This window comes from Callorhinus ursinus, unplaced genomic scaffold (genome assembly GCF_003265705.2).
Source record: "Callorhinus ursinus isolate GAN/ISIS: 27379988/994484 unplaced genomic scaffold, GSC_fseal_2.0 scaffold14, whole genome shotgun sequence".
Lineage (NCBI taxonomy): Eukaryota > Metazoa > Chordata > Mammalia > Carnivora > Otariidae > Callorhinus > Callorhinus ursinus.
In genome coordinates this window covers 7,955,342-7,978,624 of record NW_027397076.1, presented here as the reverse complement: position 1 = coordinate 7,978,624, position 23,283 = coordinate 7,955,342, and the positions used below count along the sequence as shown (strand labels likewise).

At 34.3% G+C, this 23,283-nt stretch overlaps 1 protein-coding gene across 3 annotated transcripts in view; it reads right to left on the bottom strand.

The window, feature by feature from the left end:
• WASHC3 (WASH complex subunit 3) overlaps positions 1-23,283 on the bottom strand; it is a 50,938-nt gene that overhangs the window by 4,968 nt on the left and 22,687 nt on the right. For 2 of the 3 annotated variants that reach the window (XM_025881395.2, XM_025881394.2), the window contains exon 6: positions 10,870-10,934. In XM_025881395.2, coding sequence (XP_025737180.1) covers positions 10,870-10,934 — 65 coding nt within the window. Of the gene's footprint in view, positions 1-8,267; positions 8,763-10,869; positions 10,935-23,283 lie in introns of those variants that run through there. The other variant, XM_073900409.1, reaches the window with a different exon arrangement.

Sequence of the window (23,283 nt, the reverse complement as noted above, 5' to 3'; positions counted from 1 at the left end):
GCCAAATTGTGGAAAGAGCTGAGATGCCTTTCAACAGATGAATGGATAAAGAAGATGTGGTCCATATATACAATGGAATATTACTCAGCCATCAGAAAGGATGAATACCCAACTTTTACATCAACATGGATGGGACTGGAGGAGATGATGCTAAGTGAAATAAGTCAAGCAGAGAAAGTCAATTATCATATGGTTTCACTTACTTGTGGAACATAAGGAAGAGCATGGAGGACATTAAGAGAAGGAAGGGAAAAATGAAGGGGGGAAATCGGAGGGAGAGATGAACCATGAGAGACTCTGGACTCTGAGAAACAAACTGAGGGTTTTGGGGGGGGATGGGTTAGCCCGGTGATGGGTATTAAGGAGGGCACGCACTGCATGGAGCACTGGGTGTTATACGAAAACAAGGAATCATGGATCACTACATCAAAAACTAATGATGTATTGTATGGTGACTAACATAACATAATAAAATAAAAAAAAAGTTCATAATAAAGCTTAAAACAATACCATCATTTCCAGACTGGATATTCATATTCTTAGGGGGAACAAAATTTTGGCTTTTTATGTTATGATCAGAATTGCTCTTGCTTGATCTTTATATATATATATATATATATATATATATACACCTTTTAAGTTGTTTTTCATGCAAAGAAGTTTTTTTAAAAGATTTTTTTTAATTTATTCATTTGAGAGAGAGAGCACACAAGAGCATGAGCAGCGGGGAGGGTCAGAGGGAGAGGGAGAAGCAGACTCCCTGCTGAGCAGGGAGCCCCAACTCAGGGCTCGATCCTAGGACCCCAGGATCATGACCTGAGATAAAGGCAGATGCTTAAGTGACTGAACCACAGGTGCCCTCATGCAAGGAAGTTTTAAAAGATATGTTTGAAATAGTTGCTATCTTAATGTACTGGCCTAAAGTTTAGTTTCTCAAAATTCAAAGGATTCACTATTAAAATGTGAAGATGAGGACTTTATAACAGTTTCTCAGTTTCCTAAATATGAGTGAATCACTAAAAAAGAGTTTATCAGCAAAATGCAGAAACACATATAAAGTCAGAGTACATTCATGATGTATCATGTATATTTTTTAAAATCTCAATCTTTAGTGGTTATATAATAAAAAACACTATTTTGGTAGCTACATTTTAATAAACACACATATAATTTGTGGCACCAAGATTATCCATAAAAGTCTTAATAAAAGCAAAATTTTTTAAAGTTTAAATTTAACTCAAAACTTAGTCTAATTATCTTTTAAAATATGTATTTTAAGCCACTTATTAAAGTTACTAAGGTTGACCTCAATAAAAAATGAGTCATAATTTAGAAAGGAAAGGAGAAGGAAGAACTAAACATATATCAATCAGTACTTTTTAGCATATCAGATGCTGTGTCCATGTTCTTTTTGATACTCACCTTTCTCCCATTTATGTGCATCAAATAAGGATGCCAACCACAATTCCTGCTGCCCCCATTCTTTCCCTATACCCTGCCTTGTTTCAGTCACATAATCCAGGGTTGGCCAGTCATTAAGCATTTCTTCCCCTGGGAAGAGAGACTGATTCAAGGGAGGGCACATGACCCAAGCTAATCAGAATGTTTCCCTAGAAATGAGCTATGATATTCCATAGTTAATTTCATTCGATTAGCAAAACTAACAATACTAAAGCCTTCATAACTGCTAATTCCTTGGCTTCAAGGAGCAAGATCAACTACTGTAGGAGAGAAGTGAAATATTATGCCAAGGAGTAAAGCTGGAATGAGGTGCTAGGAAAGAGAGAACACCAGACAGACAGACAACAAGCACAGATGACACTGAGCTCCTAGATACTGTCCTACTTAGACTTCTTAGCTATGTGAATCAATAACTTCCATTTTTGTTTAAGCTAGTTTGAGTTGGTTTCTGCGATTCTGAATGTGAAAAGAGTCCTAAAATACAAATATCATTGGTTTAATTTGTTTTCCTTAAAGAGATATTTGTATTTGTGTTTAAAACCACAGTCACTTTAAGGACACAAAAAGCATATAAACATACTTTGGAAAAACATTTATTTATGTAGATAAATAGTTAAAAATATTTTTTATTTTCTTTAAAACCATTACATTTAAAGCAGATTAAGTGACAAAAACATTGTTAGTAAAATATTGCTGAGTGGGTTATGGGGAGAGAGTACAGTAGTTGTCATTTAAATCACTTTTCAATATTGACTATAGCACATATAAACTTATAATGTCACATGATCCTGTTGCCAATTAGTAGTGTTCTGTCATAGCTCTATGCAAGGGCAACAGGTGGTCTTAAAGGAAAAAGCAAAACACTAAATTCCTGAACCAAGATTGCACTGAGTATATAAAAAGACCTCTGGGGTGGTTATAAAAGTGACAATTTAGACTTTGATATTACAGTAGCTAGTGAGACTTATTTCAGCATTACATTTATTCAAATTACACATACTTTGGTCTTTTCCCTTCTGAATGCCCATCAACACAGGTATATCCTATCCTTTGTCGTGGTACATAGGGAAACAATGTAATACTTAATACTATATATAAAAAAAGAAAGAAAGGAAGGAAGAAAGAAAGAAAGAAAGAAAAAGAAAGAAAGCCCTCCCAGTAAAGACTGGCTTTTGCTATTTATCTTGGGGTCCTTTACTTCCCAGCTGCCCCCTTATCTTTTGCTCACTAGTCATTGACACACCACAATGCTTTTTAATACCATCTCTTTAATATTTCTATTATTTCTCTCATGTGATCAAGGTCTCCAACTCTGGACCAATAATAATATTTTGACATTGTTTTTTCCTGTCCCGTACTTTCTAGCCAGTCTGCCAGCCAGTGGTTGAGAAGTGACAATCACATTGCATGGGACTCCAGCTCAGCAAGAATTAAAAATGGAAGCAGAAAAACTATCTCTGGAATTGTTCAATTGGGAAATTGAAGTCTATCCTATCCTCAACCAGCCAAAGCCCAGACTTTAATCCATTATGTTGTTGTGTAACTGGAGGTAGACAAAGATCACTGGAAGATAAGGAATTCCCTTAGAGGGCTGGACATCCCTTCAATATAATTAACAGAACGTTTTCTTGGTTTCTAGTATCCTTTTGGTTACTACTAATAAACCCCCTCTTGTGAAAATGATAAGTAGGCTGAGGTGGTTACTTTTACTTCTGGCAACCATAACTGTGGTCATTCCACAGTCTGTGAGGAAGGTATAAATGTCTTTTGAATAAATATCCTCAGGACAAATGCCAGCTGAGCTGGTTCAGTTCAAAGCCTGCACAATAGCTTGACTCAATTATATGCATTCATTAGCCAAATCAGTATACTACACCCACTTACATCAATGGATAGATCATCCAAACAGAAAATTTATAAGGAAACATCAGCCTTAAATGACACATTAGGCCAGATGGACTTAATAGATATATAGAATACTCCAACCAAAAGCAGCAGAAAATCCATGCTTCTCAAGTGTACATGGATTGATCACATATCAGGCCATAAAAACAAATCTCAATAAGTTCAAGAAGACTGAAATCTTATCAAGCATCTTCTCCACTCACAATAGCATGAAAGTAGATCCAATTACAAAGATTGATGGAAAAACTACAAAAGTGTAGAGATTAACAACATGCTACTGAACAACCAGTGGACCATTAAAGAAATCAAAGCAATAAAAAAATACCCAGAGACAAAAGAAAACGGAAATATGACACACCAAAATCTATGGGATGCAGCAAAAGCAATTCTAAGAGGAAAGATCATAGTAATACAGCCTACCACAAGAAAAAAACAAAAATGTCAAATAAACCACCTAACTTTACACCTAAAAGAGCTAAAAAAGAAGAAAAAATGAAAAAGTCAGTAGAAGGAAGGAAATACTAAAGATCAGAGTGGAACTAACAGAATAAAACAACAATAGAAAAGATCAATGAAATTAAGAGCTGGTTCTCTGAAAAGATAAACAATTGACAAGACTTTAGCTAGACTAACAAACAATAAGAGACTGGCCTCTAATAAAATCAGAAAGGAAAGAAAAGAAGTTACAACTGACATCACAAAAATACAAATGATCATAAGAGACTACTATGAAAAATTATCAAAAAATTGGACAACCTAGAAGAAATGAATAAATTCCCAGAAATATACAATCTTCCAAGACTGAAGAAATAAAAAATCTAAATAAACCAATTACTAGTAAGACAACTGAATCAGTAATCAAAACTTCCAACAAACAAAAGTCCAGGACTAGACAGCTTTACTCACGGTGAATTCTATCAAACATCCAAAGATTTAATACCTATCCTTCTCAAACTCTTTCAAAAAAAATTGAAGAGGAGGGAATGCTTCCAGACTTATTTTATGAGGCCGGTATTACCCTAATACCAAAACCAGACAAAGACACCACACACATGCAGACATACATACATTATAGGCTAACATGCCCTGATGAACACAGATGCAAAAATCTTCAACAAAATATTAGCAAACTGAATTCAATAATACATTAAAAGGATCATATATCACGATCAAGTGGGGTTGAAATATTCCAGAGATGCAAGAATGGTTCGACATCCACAAATAAATCAATGTGATAGGCCACATTAACAAAATGAAGGACAAAAATCATACAATCATCTCAATAAATGCATAAAAAGCATGTGACAAAATTCAAAAACCACTTATGATAAAAACTATGAACAAAGTAGGTACAGAGGGAATAAATGTCAATATAATAAAGGCCATATATAACAAACCCACAGCTAACATCAGTCAATACTGAAAAACTGAAAGCTCTTCCTCTAAAATTAGGAATAAGACAAGAATACCCACTATCCCCACTTATATTCAAGATAGTATTAGAAGTCCTGGCCACAACAATTAGGCCAGAAAAAGAAATAAAAGGCATCAAACTGGAAAGAAAGTAAAACTGTCACCATTTGCAGATGACATGATACTATACATAGAAAACTCAAACAGCACCAAAAAACTGTTAGAACTAATAAATGAATTCAGTAAAGTAGCAGGATACAAAATCAACATATGACAATTTGTGGTGTTTCTATAATCTAATAACAAATTATCAGAAAGAAATTAGGAAAACAATCCCATTCACAATTTTATCAAAAAGAATAAAATACCTAGAAATAACTTTGAGGTTAAACTTTTAAGGAGGTGAAAGGCCTGTGTACTGAAAACTATAAGATACTGATGAAAGAAATTGAAGAAGACACAAATAAATGGGAAGATATCCCACACTCATGGATTGGAAGAATTAATATTGTTAAAATGTCCATAATACCCAAAGCATTCTACAGATTCAATCCAATCCCTATCAAATTCCAATGGCCTTTTAGAACAAATAATTCTAAAATTTGTATGGAACCAAACCCTAATAGCCAAAGCAATCTTGAGAAAGAACAAAGCTGAAGTTATCATGCTCTAATGTCAAACCATAGTACAAAGCTATAAAACAGTATGTTATTGGCATAGAAACACACACAGATCAATGGGACAGAACTGACAGCTCAGAATTAAACCCACACATATATGGACAAACCAATTTATGAGAAAGGAGTCAAGAATATATAAAGGAGAAAAGATAGTCTCTTCAATAAATATGTTGAAAAAAACTGCACAACCACATGCAGAAGAATGAAACTAAACCACTAGGTTATACCACACAGAAAAAGTTAACTCAAAGTGGCTTAAAGACTTGAATGTAATACCTAAAACCATAAAATTCTTAGAAGGAAACATGCAATAAGCTGTTTGACATTGGTCTTAGTGATATTTTTGTGGATCTGACTCCAAAAACAAGGGAAACAAAAGTAAAAATAAACAAATGGGATTACATCAAACTAAAAATCTCCTGCATGGCAAAAGAAACCATCATCAAAATGAAAAGGCAACAAACTGAACGGGAGAAGATTTTTGCAAATAATATATCTGACAAGGGATTAATATCTAAAATTCATTAAACTCAACAAAAAAAAACCCAACCTGATTAGAAAATGGGCAAAGGATCTGAATAGACATTTTCCAAAAGAAGACATACAGATGACCAACAGGCACATGAAAAGATCTTCAACATCACTAATTATTAGAGAAATGCAAATCAAAACCACAATGAGATATCACCTCCTACTGGATAGAATGGGATTATTGAAAAGACAAGAAATAACAAGTGTTGGCTAGGATGTCGAGAAAAGGTAACCCTCATATACTGTTGGTGGGAATGCAACTTGGTATATAGCCATTGTGGAAAACAGTATGAAGATACTTTAAAAAATTAAGAATAGAACTATATAATCTAGCTATTTTACTTATTTATTTTTAAGATTTTATTTATTTGATAGAGAGCACGAGCAGGGAGGAGGGGAAGAGGGAGAAGCAGGCTCCCTGCGCAGGGAGCCCCATGCAGGGCTCTATCCCAGGACCCTGGGATCATTACCGGAGCTGAAGGCAGATGCTTAACTGACTGAGCCACCCAGCCATCCCTGACTTCTGGGCATTTATCCAAAGAATACAAAAATGCTGATTTGCAAAGATATTTGCACCCCCATGTTCATGCAGTATTATTTACAATAATCAAGAAATGGAAACACCCTAAATGTCCATCATTGGATGGATGGTTAAAGAAGTTGTGGTATATATATACAATGAATACTACTCAGCCATAAGAAAGAATGAAATTTTGCCATTTACAACAACAAAGATGGACCTTAAAGGTATTATGCTAAGTGAAATAAATCAGATGGCTGAAGACAAATATCAAATGATTTTACTTACATGTGGAATCTAAAAAAAAGCAAACAAATGAATTAACAAAATAATACAAATATAAGCTCACAGATACAGAGAACAGATTGGTGGTTACCAGAGAGGAAGTGAGGTGGGGGTGGGCAAAATGAGTGAATGGAGTGAAGTATGATGATGGATGATGGTAACGACTTTTAGTGGTGATCACTTTGTAGTGTATACAGATGTCAAATTACAAGGCTGTGTACCTGCAACACATAGTTATATACTAATTTTATCTCAAAAAAATGCTACAAACTGTACCCCCACACACTAGTATTAAAGAGTGTGACCAGTTGAATTTCAACTTCAGAAGTCTATTCTTTACTGCAAAGTTTAAAATATAGACTTTTCAGTTTGAGAAAACAGTATAATTCAAAATAACTACACTGTGTATGTTAAATATATCCTTGTTGAAAATACAATGGTATACAGGCAATTAGAGGATTATAAATAAGTTGTGACCCAAAAGCCTGGTAAATCCAGTTGCTACATATTCCCTCATTAAATCATTCATAAATCACAACTAAATTTATTGGACTTTTACTGCTTGTCCAGAGCTGTGCTAAATGCTTACATCATTCTCTTGAGAAGGGTGAACTTTTCTATTTACGATTTTACTGATGAGTAAATTTATGCACAGAGCAATTAAATAATTAGTCCAGGGTCATACTGCTAGAAAGTGGCAGGGCAGAATCTGAATAAGCAGACCATTCCTAAAGTCTGCCTTAGCCGGTGCCTTAACCATCATGAATTTCATCTCTTGCTGGGCAGGTCCAGAGGCTACTCTATATATCCTAGGATAGTAAAAGTAGTAATTACTAGGTAATAATGGTAACTATAGTTCTGGACATGAGAGCATACAAAGAAAAAAAAAACCCAGGATTAAGGGAGAAACTATACATTTTTTTTTCCTGGTAAGAAAATTAGGCATTGATTAAAAGAATTTACCTGTTCTATAGTTCTGAATACAAAACTAGAACAGATTAATCTTAAAGATTTCCATTTTGGTTCCCCTTAAACTTTTTTTTTAAAAAAATTTTATTATGTTATGTTAGTCACCATATAATACATCATTAGTTTTTGAGGTAGTGATCCACAATCCATTGTTTTCGTATAATACCCAGTGCTCCATGCAATATGTGCCCTCTTTAATATGATGATGACAAAGGTACTCTTTCACATGTCTTTATTTCATTGGCATTGGAAACTAATTTTTACAAGCTAAACAGGAATAATTCTTGGTTATTTAAGCACTACTGTTATTTTCAAAAACATGGGACTTTTAAAAATAACTAAATAATAATTTAGTTTCATAGACTTTCTAAAATTCAATGATAGTCATTTTTCTAGGAAAATAGCCAGGTTTTCTTCTTCCTCATCATGTAAACTGTTTTAATTTAAAATTATGTCTCTTAGCTTCCAAATTTTTATACACACAAGTGAATCAAACAATAATGTATTTGTGATCAGTCTTTATTTTTATATTAACTTTAGTTTTGCTCTTTACTCAGTGCAGACAGATCTAGACTATTTCCTCTAACAGTTGCATGAGTCTGTCTTATCACCTAAGGCTAATTTAAAAAGAGTGTATGTGTATACTTTAAAGGAAAAACAAAATGTTTACTGAAAGTTCTTGGCTAAAATTCTAAATAAAAGTATACTCTTCCCTCAGATGGCACATTTTCTTCTCCTTCATCATCTCAGACTTTTCTCCCAAAGTGAGGCTCCTTAGTTTTCTATAAACATGATTCCCAAAATGCCAGAATTCCTCTTGAACAAGGCGGTTGACTTCACTTATCGTATCTAGCTAAATGCTGAAACTGGTTTTCTAGTAGTAGTGGTGATAGGTTATAGTGAGTCACCCCCACTCCAACCCTTGTGACCGATGGCATGTACTTATGAGGTAATGGATCAGAATTCAGGCTCCAGGCTGTGGTTGAGAAGCAGCTTTTCTGTAAGACAATGTTAACTGTTACTGGAATTCTACCCCAAAACTTGGCACCACCTTGCAAATGAATGTTTCTCAACATTTACAGACAATGACGGGCTCTCAAACTTGCTAAATGAGATACATCGGGGAAGTATTGGGGGTGCTGGGGGTTCTCCCCTTGGTAGTCATCCATGGATTTCCCCCCATGGTGATACCTAAATGGGGTCTTGATGAATATGAAATTAGTCAGGCCAATAATAGGGGGGACGGGAGTTCCAAGGAGAGAAAAAAATTCAAAGACACCAAAAGGGAATAGGAGAATGATACATTCAGAGAAATGCAAGTAGTCTGCTACAGCTGCGGGAGATAGGAATGTATGGGAGAGTGTAAGAAATGAAGAAGAGAGTCTGGGTTTTGATGATAAAAACATCTATATGCAATTCTAAGATGTTAAAATATGTGTTGAAGGCAGTAGAGAGTCACAGAAAGTTTTGAAACAAGAATGAAGTATGAACAGATCTTGGCTTTAGTGACAGACTGAAAGAGAATAATGAAACCAATTGGGAGCTATTATAATAATTCAGGTTAGAAATGATGAGGACTTGAACTAAACAGCAATGGGCATGGAGTCCTGTGGTCAGCTGTGAGAGATATTAAAAATGAAAAAATCAGAGTGACTGACAGGGACAGGGAAGAAGACAGAATCAAGGGTGACTTTCAAGTTTCTGGTGTGGGTAGTTGATTGAGGTAGAAGATTATGAAGTAGGTTTAGGCTGGGCAGAGGATGAAATGAAGCCAGTAGGGGGTAAAGAGACTGGATATCCAACATATGCTGATGCTTACTGGACTGTTAGTTTTCCATTACATTTTCTCTAGAGGGAAAAATCATCATTTTAAAGGTCATTTTAGCCCTCTGTTATTATAGAAGGTCTCCTGTGTATTTCCAGAAGCAAAAAAGAGGTCATGGTCAATGTTAAATATATTTATACCATATATTCCAATGAGTACCAAAATGGATTGGACTCATATGTTCAATTCACATTAAAATATATGTCACAATGCATCTGCTTTTAAAGTGTGTGTCAGAAACAATTTCCAGAACAAATGCCAAATATCCTGGAGATACTTGAGTTCAAATTACCAATATATGCCATTGTACTTAAACTGTTTGCTACTTGGATATATACTAAATGTAGATACATGTTTGAAATCTGTTCTTACAGACTTTTAAAAAATTCTTAAATACTGTTTTTAAAAGATAATATATGAGAAAAAGACTGTTTTTATGGTGTTTCACCTTCAAAATGCACACATTTTCTTGAGAGGATGAGAGCCAAGAAAAACTTCAAAGTATATTGCTAGTATAGTACAAATGTCTGGATAACATAACTAAATACATTAGGGTGAACTAAAACCCCAAAGTGGACTCTTTACAAGTACCTAGATACTTGAAAAACAGACTAGCTCTGAATAATCCATTAAGATATATTTTATCCAGAATGAGCTATGTAGTCTGGTTTGCTTGGATGGAATAAATTATTGTTAAATTTCTGAGCCACGATTTGTCAGCATTTCTCAATTTTTTTAAATAAAATTCACACAAACAGATATCTAGTTTCATAATAATTATTAATGTGGACCTAGAGTGGCTTTACCCTATTTATTTCTCAATCTGGTTCAACTTAGATCATGGTAGAGTAAATTTCCTATATACTAAGGTCTTAAAAATCGAAAGAAAGGAAGAAAGCAAGAAAGGAAGAAAGAAAGAAAGAGGGAGGGAAGAAAAGAATTGAATAAAAACAAAAGAAAAAGATGGCATGAAAGAAAAAAAAAACTTCTTGTGACACTACTGCTGTGCAGCAAAACTGTCATCAAATTCCATCTCTTCTGGATGTATAGATTCATCAATGATCTATTCAAACTGCTTCTACAATGTGCAATGTCCGGTTTTTAGTAGCGTAGGATAGATATTTCATTTTTGTAACATTAGCCAAGACACTATTTATGAAGGTGGTTTCCTCAGCCATCAAACACTATATAGTGGAAAAATAATAGAGCTTGGAATATTTTTATTATAACTGATAAATTTAACATCTTGGCATAATATTATTATTAGAAGAATTACTTACTCAAGAAGATCTGGGTCTAGTCCTTCCGATATCATTTTGTTTCTTATTGCCATCACTGGAACACCCTAAGCAAAGGACATAAGAATCAATTATTAAAAATGCCTCCTTCATAAGAACAGATAAATAGAACAATGAAGAACTGAGAGCCCAGATATAAACCCAAATATAGATGGCCAACTAATATTTGACAAGGGAGCCAAGAATGCAGAAAAGAAAGTTTTTTCAATTAATGGTGTTGGGAAATTGGATAGTCACATGTAAAAGAATGAAACCTGATCCCTATCTTACACCACTTACAAAAATTAACTCAAAATGGATTAAAGACTTAAATGTAAAACCTGAAGCCATGAAACTCCTAGAAGAAAACACAGGAAAAAAGCTCCTTGATATGGGAGTTGATAATGATTTTACGGAAGTCACACCTAAAGCACGAGTAACAAAATACAAAATAAGTGAGATTATATCAAACTAAAAAGCTTCTGTACAGCAAAAGAAACCATCAACAAGGTGAAAATAATACAGAATGGGAAAAATATTTACAAACCATATATCTGGTAAGAGGTTAGTATCCAAAATATATAAAGAATTCATACAACTCAAAAGCAAAAAACTTAAATAATGCAATTTAAAAATGGGCAAAGAACATGAATAGGCATTTTTCCAAAGATATATGAATGACCAACACATACACAAAAAGATGCTCAACATCCCTAGTTAATAGAGAAATGCAAATTACAAACAATAAGACATCATCTCATCCTGTTAAGAGTGGCCATCATTAAAAAGATAAGAGGTAAAAAAAAAAAAAGATAAGAGGTAACAGATGCTGGCATGGATGTGAGCAAGGGAACCCTTGTGCACTCTTGGTGGGACTGTAAATTGGTAAAGCCACTATGGAAAACAGTATGAAGATTCCTCAAAAAATTAAAATAGAACTACCATATGATCCAGCAATTCCAGTTCTGGGAATATATCCAAAGGAAATGAATATACTAACTCAAAAAAGATATCTGCAGGTCCATTTTTGTAGCAGCATTGTTTATGATAGTCAAAACATGGAAACAACCTAAGTGTCCATCAATGGATGAATGGAAAAAGAAGTTGTGGTATATATACACACAATGGAATATTATTCAGCCATAAAATTGAGAAAATCCTACCATTTATGACAACATGGACAGACCTTGAAGGATTATGCTAAACACATAAAGACAAATATATTATGATCTCATTCTATGTGGAATCTAAAAACAAAACAAAACTACCAAACTTATAGAAAAAAGAGACCAGATTTGTGGTCCCTACCAGAGGCAGGGATGGGGGGTGGGAGGAAGGAGGGGGAATTGGAGTAAGGCAGTCAAAAGGAGAAACTTCCAGTTATAAGATAAAGAAGTAGTAGGGATATAATGTACAACATAACTACAGCCAACACTGCTGTGTGATATATAGGAAACTTGTTCAGAGAGTAGATCCTAAGAATTCTCATCATGAGGAGAAAATTTTTTCTTCTCACTGTACCTATGTGAGATGATGGATGTTAACTAAACCTATTGTGGTAATCATTTCACAATATATGTAAATCAAACCATCATGCTGTATGCCTTAAACTTATACAGTGATGTATTTCAATTATTTCTCAATAAAATAAAAAAAATTAAATGAATAGAAGCTAAAAAAAAAAGCCTCCTTTATAGGTCTCCACATATCCCCTAAAACAAGACCTTTTAGATGGCTCATATTTAAAATAGCTCTTATTTTGCTTTTACATTAGTATGTATGTAGCACTTGAATAATCTAATAAGGTACACATTTTAACTGACTCAGTGGAATCAGTGCTATCCAATATCACATATGCCCAAATTAAATCATTTGAGTTATCCATTACTAATTCTGCTGTAAACAAGTCAGATATCACATTCTCACTTTTCTTATACCTCCAAAAAAAAAATTGATAACTCAAACGATTAAAACCTTGGCTGGGATGTACAATAAATACTTAACAAGATGAGTAAATGTCTTTTCAAATAAAGATTTCGGAGCTTTCTAAAGTATAGCTATGTTAATGTTCTTTTCATAAGCAAATGGTCCAATTCCATTTGGACACAAAGGTCAAATAAAATTCAAGAATTCTCCTGGGACTGTATTATACATCTTGTATAATAAGAAAAGGATAAGAAAAGGATATGTTAGAAATATATATTTACTTGAAAAAGCAACTGAATTACTGAAAGCTCACTTATAAAGCTCTAAGGGAAGAAGATGCAATCAAGTCGGCCAATTCCTACTCTTCACATCATTCCTAAAGATGAGGAAACTAATATGTGTTAAATTTGAGGACCTTCATTATATCACTTTCCAAAGTGGAATCACTGTGCTTTAAAAGGTTGTACACACAGTTGGGACCCTCTCTGTCATATCTCTTCATCCCATGTGGCAGAAGGGGTAAGCCGAGCCAGAGCCCACGTGGGAAAAAGCTCCATCATTGCTCCACCGGTGCTGCATACTCTTCCCTTCAGGCGTTCAATGTCACTAGCCAGTTGTGTGATATTCAATTTTGAAACCAAGGTATAGAAGAGGCCCCTTAGGAGCACTAATGCTCCAGGTCCAATTTCTCAAAACTCTACCCTGAAGTTTCTGGGCACCAGCCCAACTAAGGTTCTCCTGCTTTCTTTTGCAGTTGTCCCATGTGTTTTCTGGTCTCAAGGATCTTAGGAGTAAATTTACTGGGTTATCACAATCCCACACCTTCAATGTTTAACATCACCAGGCTGCACAGTGCTTTATGCTGAGAAAAGACATAAACAGCCCCTGCCCTCAGGGAGTAGTCTAATAGATGTGTTAGATAAACACAGTGCAATCATGCAATTGATAACAGAGGCCTGCATAATCGTAATGTTAGACCCAAGGAAAGGCAGACTGAGTTGAGGATCCGCAAAGGACTTGCTGATGTGAGTCTTAAAGATGGGATAGAAGTTTTAGTTAAAATGAAAAACACAAAGACTTAGAAACATAGACAAGTCTTTAAATAACCTATTTTACACAAGTTGTCTCAAACATATTTTTAAGAACAAAGAGATACTTGTCTAGATAATTTCCTCCATCAAAGTGTTTATTTTATTTTACGTTTCACCCAATAAAAACATTTAAATCTCAGGGTTCTAGAGGGGAGGGGGTAGGGGGATGGGCTAGCCTGGTGATGGGTATTGAGGAGGGCACGTTCTGCATGGAGCACTGGGTGTTATGAACAAACAATGAATCATGGAACACTGCACCAAAAACTAGTGATGTAATATATGGTGATTAACATAACAATAAAAATAAAAAAAACATTTAAATCTCAGCAAGCATATGTAAAAACGTGAGAATCAAATGGATTATAAATTCAATATGAAGAATCTTCAAAGTTAATGACCATATATCTCTCACAAAAATGTTACAGATCTTGCCAAGTTAAATTCAGATCATTATTAACTATGATCTTCATTTTTAAAATCAGAAAATGTATTAAAATTTAATTCTTACTTATTTTTTTAAAAAATGTCCAGAAAAAACAGTTACAGAAGGAGTCATAAGATGTCTTCTATAACCATAATCTCTTATTTTGGTTGCGGAGGAGAAAAGTCCAAGTTCTCTACAGCTTGCTAGGTTAAAGGAGGTTGGGAAAACAAGGCTGTCTTTCAAATTTATAGTTTACCAGGAAGACTCTCTCCTGGGAGGTAGCAAAGGAAGACTGTCATTTACAGGCCCTTTTATAAATTCATCTTCATAACTGTTATGTCATAAATTTATAAAATACAATCTATTAAGACTCAGAAAGTGGAGTCCGTGGGTGGCTCACAGAGTTAAGTGCACCTGACTCTTGATTTCGGCTCAGGTCATGATCTCAGGGTTGTGAGATCAAGCCTCACGTTAGGCTCTGCGCTGGGCGTGTAGCCCGCTTAAGATTCTCTCTCTCCTCCCTCTGCTCCCCCCTCCCCCCACCATGGGGTCTCTCTCTCTCTCTCAAAAAAAAAAAGATTCAGAAAGTTATGGACACTTAAATGCATCCTAAATGTTAGACGAAAATAAATAGTACCATTGTATAATTCTCTTCAAAGCCATACTCCTGAAAGTAATACTGTTTCATGGTGCAAACTTCAAGAAATTCTAAAAAGTGAAATATGGTAGGTTTGGAAGACAAAAAAGGTGGGAGATAAAATCTTTTGTTAGCTTATGAAGTTTAAGGATAAATGAAAGGGAAAAAAAAGGCTGTTACTTGCTTAGGGGCATCCAATATGAACAGACACTTATATTTGGAACCAAAAAGCATGAACTTAAAACTTGTACCACTTTTAAAATATATTTTCTGGAACTAAGACTTGAGAGAAAGATTTTTCTCTTAAGTACAAAATGTACTTAATGATTACTTCATAATAAAATGCATTTAATTTTAATGGTGGAAGAGAAAGCTGACACTTGAAAGATAAGGTTGGGAATTTTACTTGATAATTAAAACTTAACTATTACTTAACTATTTAGTATAACAAGCAAAGTTAGGACTGTAAAAGAGATGTGAAAAAGAGCAGAGTTTTATGTTTTCCTTCTTTAAAAAGACCTCTCAGTTTCTATTAACTATGGTTTGATGGTATAAGGTCTTTCTACAAACTCAACTATGTGATTTATTTATTATACTTTAGCATAATCCACAGGATATCATTGGAAAGGTTATACAAATAAGTTACAAAGCCGAGAAAACAGAAGGGAGAAATGAAGTTGAAAAAAAATTTCCTAAAATATAGCAAAGAAAGTGTGTATGAGGTGCTAGTGAGGGGAGGTAGTGGGTAGGGAGTAATGGGGAAAAGGGAAGTTGGTAGAATTAGATAAGCTCCCTATTTTAACAGGAGTTTCATGGCCTTGGTTACAGTATAATACTCGAAACCTAAATATGTAAGCTCCATATTTTACCCTTAGTTTCTTGAAGCTGTTTACAGCACAAGAATACAGATATTACCAAAATTTGGTGACTCTTCAGTCATTTCTGTATATGGATATAGATAAAAGAAAATACAAATAACTTATCTTACCCTAATAGAAACTTTAATATTATCATCACCTTAATACAAATCTCATAAAGCTTCATACAAAAATAATTTGGACTGTGTTCCAAAGGATGCATTCCAAAGGGATTTGCTGCTATGTTTCCAGTGATGTTGCTTAGAAAATTTGTTTTGATATATTCTTCCTTAGGGGTTAAGGAACAGAGTCAGGTTTGTTAAACATCAAAAAGAAGTGTCCAATTTCTGATCTCCAAGAGACAAAGCTACTGGTGGTCTAAGTTGGACATGAGAGACCTCAAAACTGAAGTCTACTGAACTGTGGGATTATTTTTGGCAAGTGATAATGGCAGTTTGTCCAACATAAGTAATGAAGAAGAGAGAAGGCAGCCATAAGTTTGATGTTCCAAAAAATCACGTCTGTATTTGCGTCACTGGAGAAAGTGTGTAAAGAAGCCACACTAATGAAATTATAATGGCAACACTAACAGTTACTACTAGTTTCTTGTATCACAAACCTGAAGAATGCCACTATTTACACTTATTATGTTAATGAAAGACAAGCTACTGAATTCATTTATAAACCATGTTGAAGTTTTCCTAAAGTTTTAGATTAGAAGGGGAGGAAACCCTTACTCAATCTAATGGAGATAAATGACTTTTCTTTTTTAAAGTAACAAAAAATGCTCCTTAAACTTTAGTTTCTCCTCTCAGTTTATGAGCTTGAATCACAACAATTCAGTTATGAAAGATGCAAAATATTAAGTTTTTTTCCCTACATAGGTCAACAATTAAAAAAAAAAGATCTGTTGAGTTGACAGGTGAATAGTACTTTTCTTACTTGCAGGAAGAGGGAATGAGTATGAGTTGAATAGATGCCATGGGTTGGAAAAAAGGCAACAAGTCCTCTAATCAGGTCGTTTACTTAAGTTTTAACTTAGTGAAATGGACTCAACCATTTCTTTGCTTTCTGATTTTCAACAGTGCTATCTTAAAAATATCTATACTGCCTTTTATGAAATATATTAAGTAGAGTGCTAGAATTAGAATAAAATCTTCAGGTGAAATATTCTATATAATAGATACTAAATGTTTACAGAACAAATCCTACCACAAAAGCAAGCACATGCTCAACCATCTCCTGGAAGTTTTCTGTGAAGGGATACAAAATTAATTTAAATAAATCTCTCAATCACTGTAAAATGAATTTGGCTATCTAAAAAAAGGGAAGTTTTATTCCTAATGACTTGTATAGATTTAGAAAATGCTAGACTCTGATATTAACTCCAATACTGTTGCCACAAAGGGTCACTGATTTGAACCTAAATATGCGGGGAAAAAAAGAGGTTCACATATCTTGACTAGTGCTATATGGTTTATATGGAGCAAACAGTAAATTCTTCCTTTTTCAATGATTATCTCAAGAGATAAGTTTTACAGTGAGAACGTATTTCTCACTGAGTGCCTATAAGATACCTTTAAAGATGAAGGTGAAATCACTGTAAAATGGACAAAATGACACTGGTCATGACTAGGACCCTAGGAAACTGGTAAAGTACATTCATAAAAATAAATACATTAGCCAATACCCCATGTGTCTTTTAGGAATGAGAACTAAAGTTAACCTAAATGTCTATCAAGAAAAACCTTTAAAGAAATTATTTCAAAAGGTAAAGGATCTATTGTTATGAGTCAGTTCAAAATAGAGCCACATCAATTTCCCCATGTGATTGATTTTTCCCCTGGATATTCTTGTAACATGATAAATATTAGGTGTAAATCATGGTCCACTGAGTGTTTTCTTTGCATTTTGTAGCTACTCAAGTATTTGTTGATTTAAGAGTAATTTGGTGCTGTGGAAGACTCATTTTCTTCACTTCATTATAATGTAAAAATAATATCTAAAATTTAAATACTTGCTTTGATAGGCTAATTAATCTGAGACTGCCATAATGAATACTTCAGCTAAATTATAGCTTTGCCATACCACATTTCATTCAAATGATATTTGTTCTTTGAAATATGTATTCACTAAAATTTCCTAAATTTAATTATGTTTCTACTTTCCAGGAATAAAACCTTAAAAAAATTCTATTACAAATTCTTTTGGAATTCACTACCAAAATTAAAAGTGTAATAAGTTCAGATGGCCTCTGTTCAGTTTTTGAAAATGTATTACTATATGTACAAGGAGAATGTTTTCTCTTTTAATTCAAGGAGAATTAAAGAAATATCTTCAAAAAGGTAATAAAAGCTATAAGGAATAGAATTCTTAGTAATTAATTATAAAGATGATTCTGATTGAAATCACAAAAGTCACTTTTGAACTAATTTTCTAATAGTGGTAATGTGTTTGAACTGGTGGGTCATGAGTCTCATTCAATGCCCTTAGTGATCCATAGGAACCCATCGAAAGAGAGATGATCACAGTATTAGCCATTCCACGTGGCTACAGAACCACAATGAAGGGCCCTGAATCTGGTATCAGTGTGTCATCAGGACCTGATCTAACCAACTAACTGAATAAAAGTCATTTGTAAACTTGGGCTAGGAAAACAACAAGAAAAGTTGGGATGGTCTTATATTATGAAAAACTATGGTAAGATGTACTTACATCTGACGATATTTTTCAAAAATTGCAGTATTAAGATGCAGTATCTTCAAGTAGAGAAATAATTTTCACTAATTTTTCTCAATAAAATTTAATATTTTGAAATCTACTTCCTTTTAAAACATACAGTTAACATACTAGCATTTTTTCTAAACTGTAAAACAATCCTTAGCAAAAAATTACCTTACAAATGAAATACTATGTCTTACATCTCTATGATTCATTTACGACAAATTATCTTCCACACCAGGACTGTCTACCCCATTATGAATGTTTATGCTCTCAGATCCTTGTCAAATATGGTGCTAAAATGTCTTCCTTAAGTTGATGGTCTCTAAAACCACTAAGACACTTCTCTGCCACCTGAGATGAGCCCACTTCCTTATTATAGCTCATTTGCTTCTCTGGTCTTTTACTTTTCCTCCCATTGGTAAACCCATAATCTTAGACAAATTTATAATTAAAGTGAGAATCACAATATTTCTGAAAAGAGTAAATCTGAGTAAATAACTACTTAATTTACATCACTATTATTTCCTCCTCACAACTTTGGAAAACTTTTTTGTGAGGTCCCTTATTTCTGGCAGAGTGGTTAGTAGCAAAGAAGATAAAAGGGTGCTGAGAAATCAAAGTTGGGTAACTAAAACATTATAGTTGGATCAGAGTAAAAGAACTATACCACACAGCTCAGCAAGTATAAAAACTGTCATTGTTAGTATATATCTTCAAAAGCTTCCTTAAGAACCTTAACAGTGGGACGCCTGGGTGGCTCAGATGGTTAAGCGTCTGCCTCTGGCTCAGGTCATGATCCCAGGGTCCTGGGGTCAAGTCCCACATCGGGGTCCTTGCTCAGCGGGGAGCCTGCTTCTTCCTCTGCCCCCCCCAGCCCTCCCCCCGCTCGAGTGTGTGCATGCGCGCGCTCTCTCTGACAAATAAATAAATAAATAAAATCTTAAAAAAAAAAAGAACCTTAATAGTAGAGTACTGTTCTTTTTGTCACAACTTCTAAAGAGTTACAGAGTTGTTTAAATGAGTTGGAATGAAAAATATGAAGTCTAAAGTTAAAAATATTTTTCTGCTAAATGCCCCTGTCTTTGTTGGTTCCCATTTTATATATCATTCAAAGAAGATTCCTATGAAATTTAAAACTACCTTAAGCTTATCCTCCAAACGTTCCCTCCTCTGTGTTTGCTTAACTCCTTTTTCTTTCGTTTATGGGGAGAGGCATACAGAGGTATGGTATTACAGTGAATTTAAGGCAGATAAAGTAAATTTTATTGGTACTCCACAAAATAAATTGAAAAAGAATTAAATGTTTTGGCTTGAAAGGATTCTTCACATAGGCCATCCTATGTAAATTATTTTAGTTATGATACCAGTGACACAAAAATATGACATGGCAAATAAATTCCTAAAGAAATATATTCTTTTCTTTTTTTTAAAGGTTTTATTTATTTATTCGACAGAGAGAGTGAGAGAGTACAAGCAGGGGGAGCAGTAGAGGGAGAGGGAGAAGCAGGCTTCCCGCTGAGCAGGGAGCCTGACGCGGGGTTCCATCCCAGGATCCTGAGATCATGACCTGAGCGGAAGGCAGATGCTTAAAAATCTGAGCCACCCAGGGGCCCCAAAAATATATTCTTTTCATACATACTTTTATACCTAGGAAAAACTGATTTAACAAATTTAACATCCTAAATTTATTACCTTATCGATTATTTTTAAAAGATTATTTTGTATTCTCAATTATCTTATGTTCCATTTACTCCTCCTTTTCAATTTTTAATTTAGTTTTTAATTATCTGATATATTATTAAGAAACAAAAAATTCAAGTCTACAGCAGGCAGATATCCTCCTATAACTCTAAGGGAGACAGACTTCTGTGTACACCAGCTTGTTGGTATGTGACTATTCTTTAAATATGATTGAGTATTCTAAATCCTCCCACAGTTCACAGTTCAAAATGTATTTTTCCAGAGACTATAAGTAGCATAAATAGAAACAGTTATGGTTAAACAACAAGTTTCTGGAAACAAACTATCCAAATCAACACCTTCTTAGCAAATGATTGCCACAAAAGAAGACTAGACTCTGGACTCTGGGAAACAAACAGGGTTACAGAAGGGGTGTGCAGGGGAATGGAGTAACCAGGGGATGGGTATTAAGGAGGGCATGTGTGAGAATGAGCACTGGGCATTATATGCAACTAATGAATCGTTGAACACTACAACAAAAACTTATGATGTACTATATGCTAACTGAACAAAATAGAAAAATAAATTAATTAAATAAAATAAAATAAAAAAGAAAACTACAATGAAAAATATGTAGTATCAGCAGTAAAATATTCTAAGCTATATATTTATGGCAAAGTGGCATTAGCAAAGAATATATGGGGAATAGATAAGGTAGGTGCACAGATTATTACCAAATGGATATTGGCAACCATCTAACTTAGTAGTACCTGCCCACTACATGTTTTTCCTTCAGTATTTCTAAGGAAAACGAGAAATCAGGAAAACAAATGTATCAGGGAAAGCAAGAAATTTAAAACCTGAACTTAGCAATGTTATTGTTTACTGTTCTCTAACATATATAAGAAAAGTAAAACAGCAAAGAATAAACAAGAGGGCAAATACATCATTTAAATTAATACTTCTCAACATTAAATGTGTACATAGTATGGCTGGCTCTGAGCTCCCCAACTTTCCAGGCAACTTGGGGAGTGTTCAAAAGCAGCCAAAATATTGAAAAATCCTAAGTGATTTTGAAATCACTGAAAAAAATTGGGTATTTTAATGAAAATCTATAATCTTGTTGGGAAAGTGAGTGAAACACTTTCCAGTAAAACTGGCATGATAATTCTTCACACATAGTTTCCTTAGAGGCTAAGTTCACTGACTTTAGCAGAGAATAAGTTATTTTTTTTCCTTGGGCCAAAAATTCAACAGAGTTACCTATTTCTAGGTTTTCCAGATACTCAGGCTATGGAAAAGCACAGGCAACACCTCAAGGGCTCCCAACTGGTGTCTAATTATCACAGTTTTCTGCCTTGGGGGAAATCTCTACCCAATCTTTTTTGCATCTGATATAAAAATGAATGTAGAGGAAGGAGGATAACTGTTGTCTCTTGAGTTCCATTTACCTCAATTCAAAATTACTATTCTGCTAAGCTTTACTTTTTTCTTTTAGTTGTAGTGAAATGGACATGGCTGACTATTTAGTTGATGGGAAAGATAGAATATTTTCCCTTTCCAATTGGCAAAGTTGGCTAAATTGTGCAATTAATTAAATTGTTCACTTGTATCTTTTCTTTATCCATCTTTATCCACATTCACATGTGTAGGAAATTGATCATTTATACATACAGCTTTTATCTTCAGTGCACAGTGTGATGCTAAAACACCACAGAAAGTTGTCCATGGCACTCCAACCATTATGTACTCAAAAAATACTGACCTTGATACTGAGCAGTAAACTTTAGATATCACAAAGGAAACTAACCACATGTTAATATTATAATACTTAGAGTCAAAAAACAATGAAAAAAGAAATATATAGTTGTTAAACTAAATCTGTACCAGTGTTTTCCACAACTCCAACTACATATGAACCAGCAGCTCCTCCTTTTGACTACACTATTGATCAGTGATGAGGAACCTACCGTGGAACTCTCTAGACATAGGAAGTCACACTGGGGTCATATACCAAACAAGGTTTTAAAGCCTTTAACTACTCTTACAAAAACTATACCTTATCTAAAGAGTACTCTACTTGTACTTGATTTTTCCCAGGTCTAAGGTGCATAACTTCGTGATGAACAACTTTAATAATCAGTTGGAGATTCTTCATCCTTAGGTAATGGAAGTCACATTTCCCCAAGCCAACATCCACTGCTGGCAACAGATGCATCAGAACCACCAAAATCAAGGAAATTATTCAATTCACGTTTTAAGCCAGCCAAAGAAAATAGAGCTTTAAAAAAGTCCAAGTGTCCGAAGAGACTGTTTTGGCAAATATGGTTTCAAAAAATACAAGTCATTAGCTTAATGTGGAAGTCGGACTTTCCCAATGCACAATTTATTACTGGCTAAGGATTCACCAAGCTCTGCCAGTAAAAAGGGGAGAACTGTTGGAAAAGTGATCTGTGTACACAATTCCAGTTAAGTTATAAAAGCAATATGTAATTTAGTAAAAGCTTGTGCTGCACTATTATGACAACAAACATTAAATCAGAATCAATTACCTGCCACATTTGGAACACAACATTATTACTCGCTGAAAAATCCTGTGTAAAACTTGCTTAAAAAGGAAAAAGAAATCAGAAAATGGCTGCAGGTGTTCCAGGAATGTTCATTAATAATGAGATCCAAATTTGGGGATCAATTAATAGATCTAAAACCTAGAGGGAACTTCAGATCTCATTTTATGTATGAGGGAACTGAAGCCTTGAGAGGTGACATGATGACCATGGTCACACAGGACTGTATAACAAGGCTAAGAAACTATACCATGTTGCATCCCAGAAGTAGAATAAAGATCTAGGTGTACTCCTAGGCATTCAAATTGTGTCACAGAGAAACAACTATTTTTTGGAAATGTAATCATTCTTATATCTCCCAGAGGGTAGAAATGTAGGAGTGACAGAAAAAGGTAATGGAGACCAAAAAGCAAGGTACTGTTTATTTCTCTGTGAACTGGTACTTGTGACACTTGAAAGATTCTGTTGGCTTCTGTTCAAAGAAGTTTATAATAATTAAGCAGTTTTAATT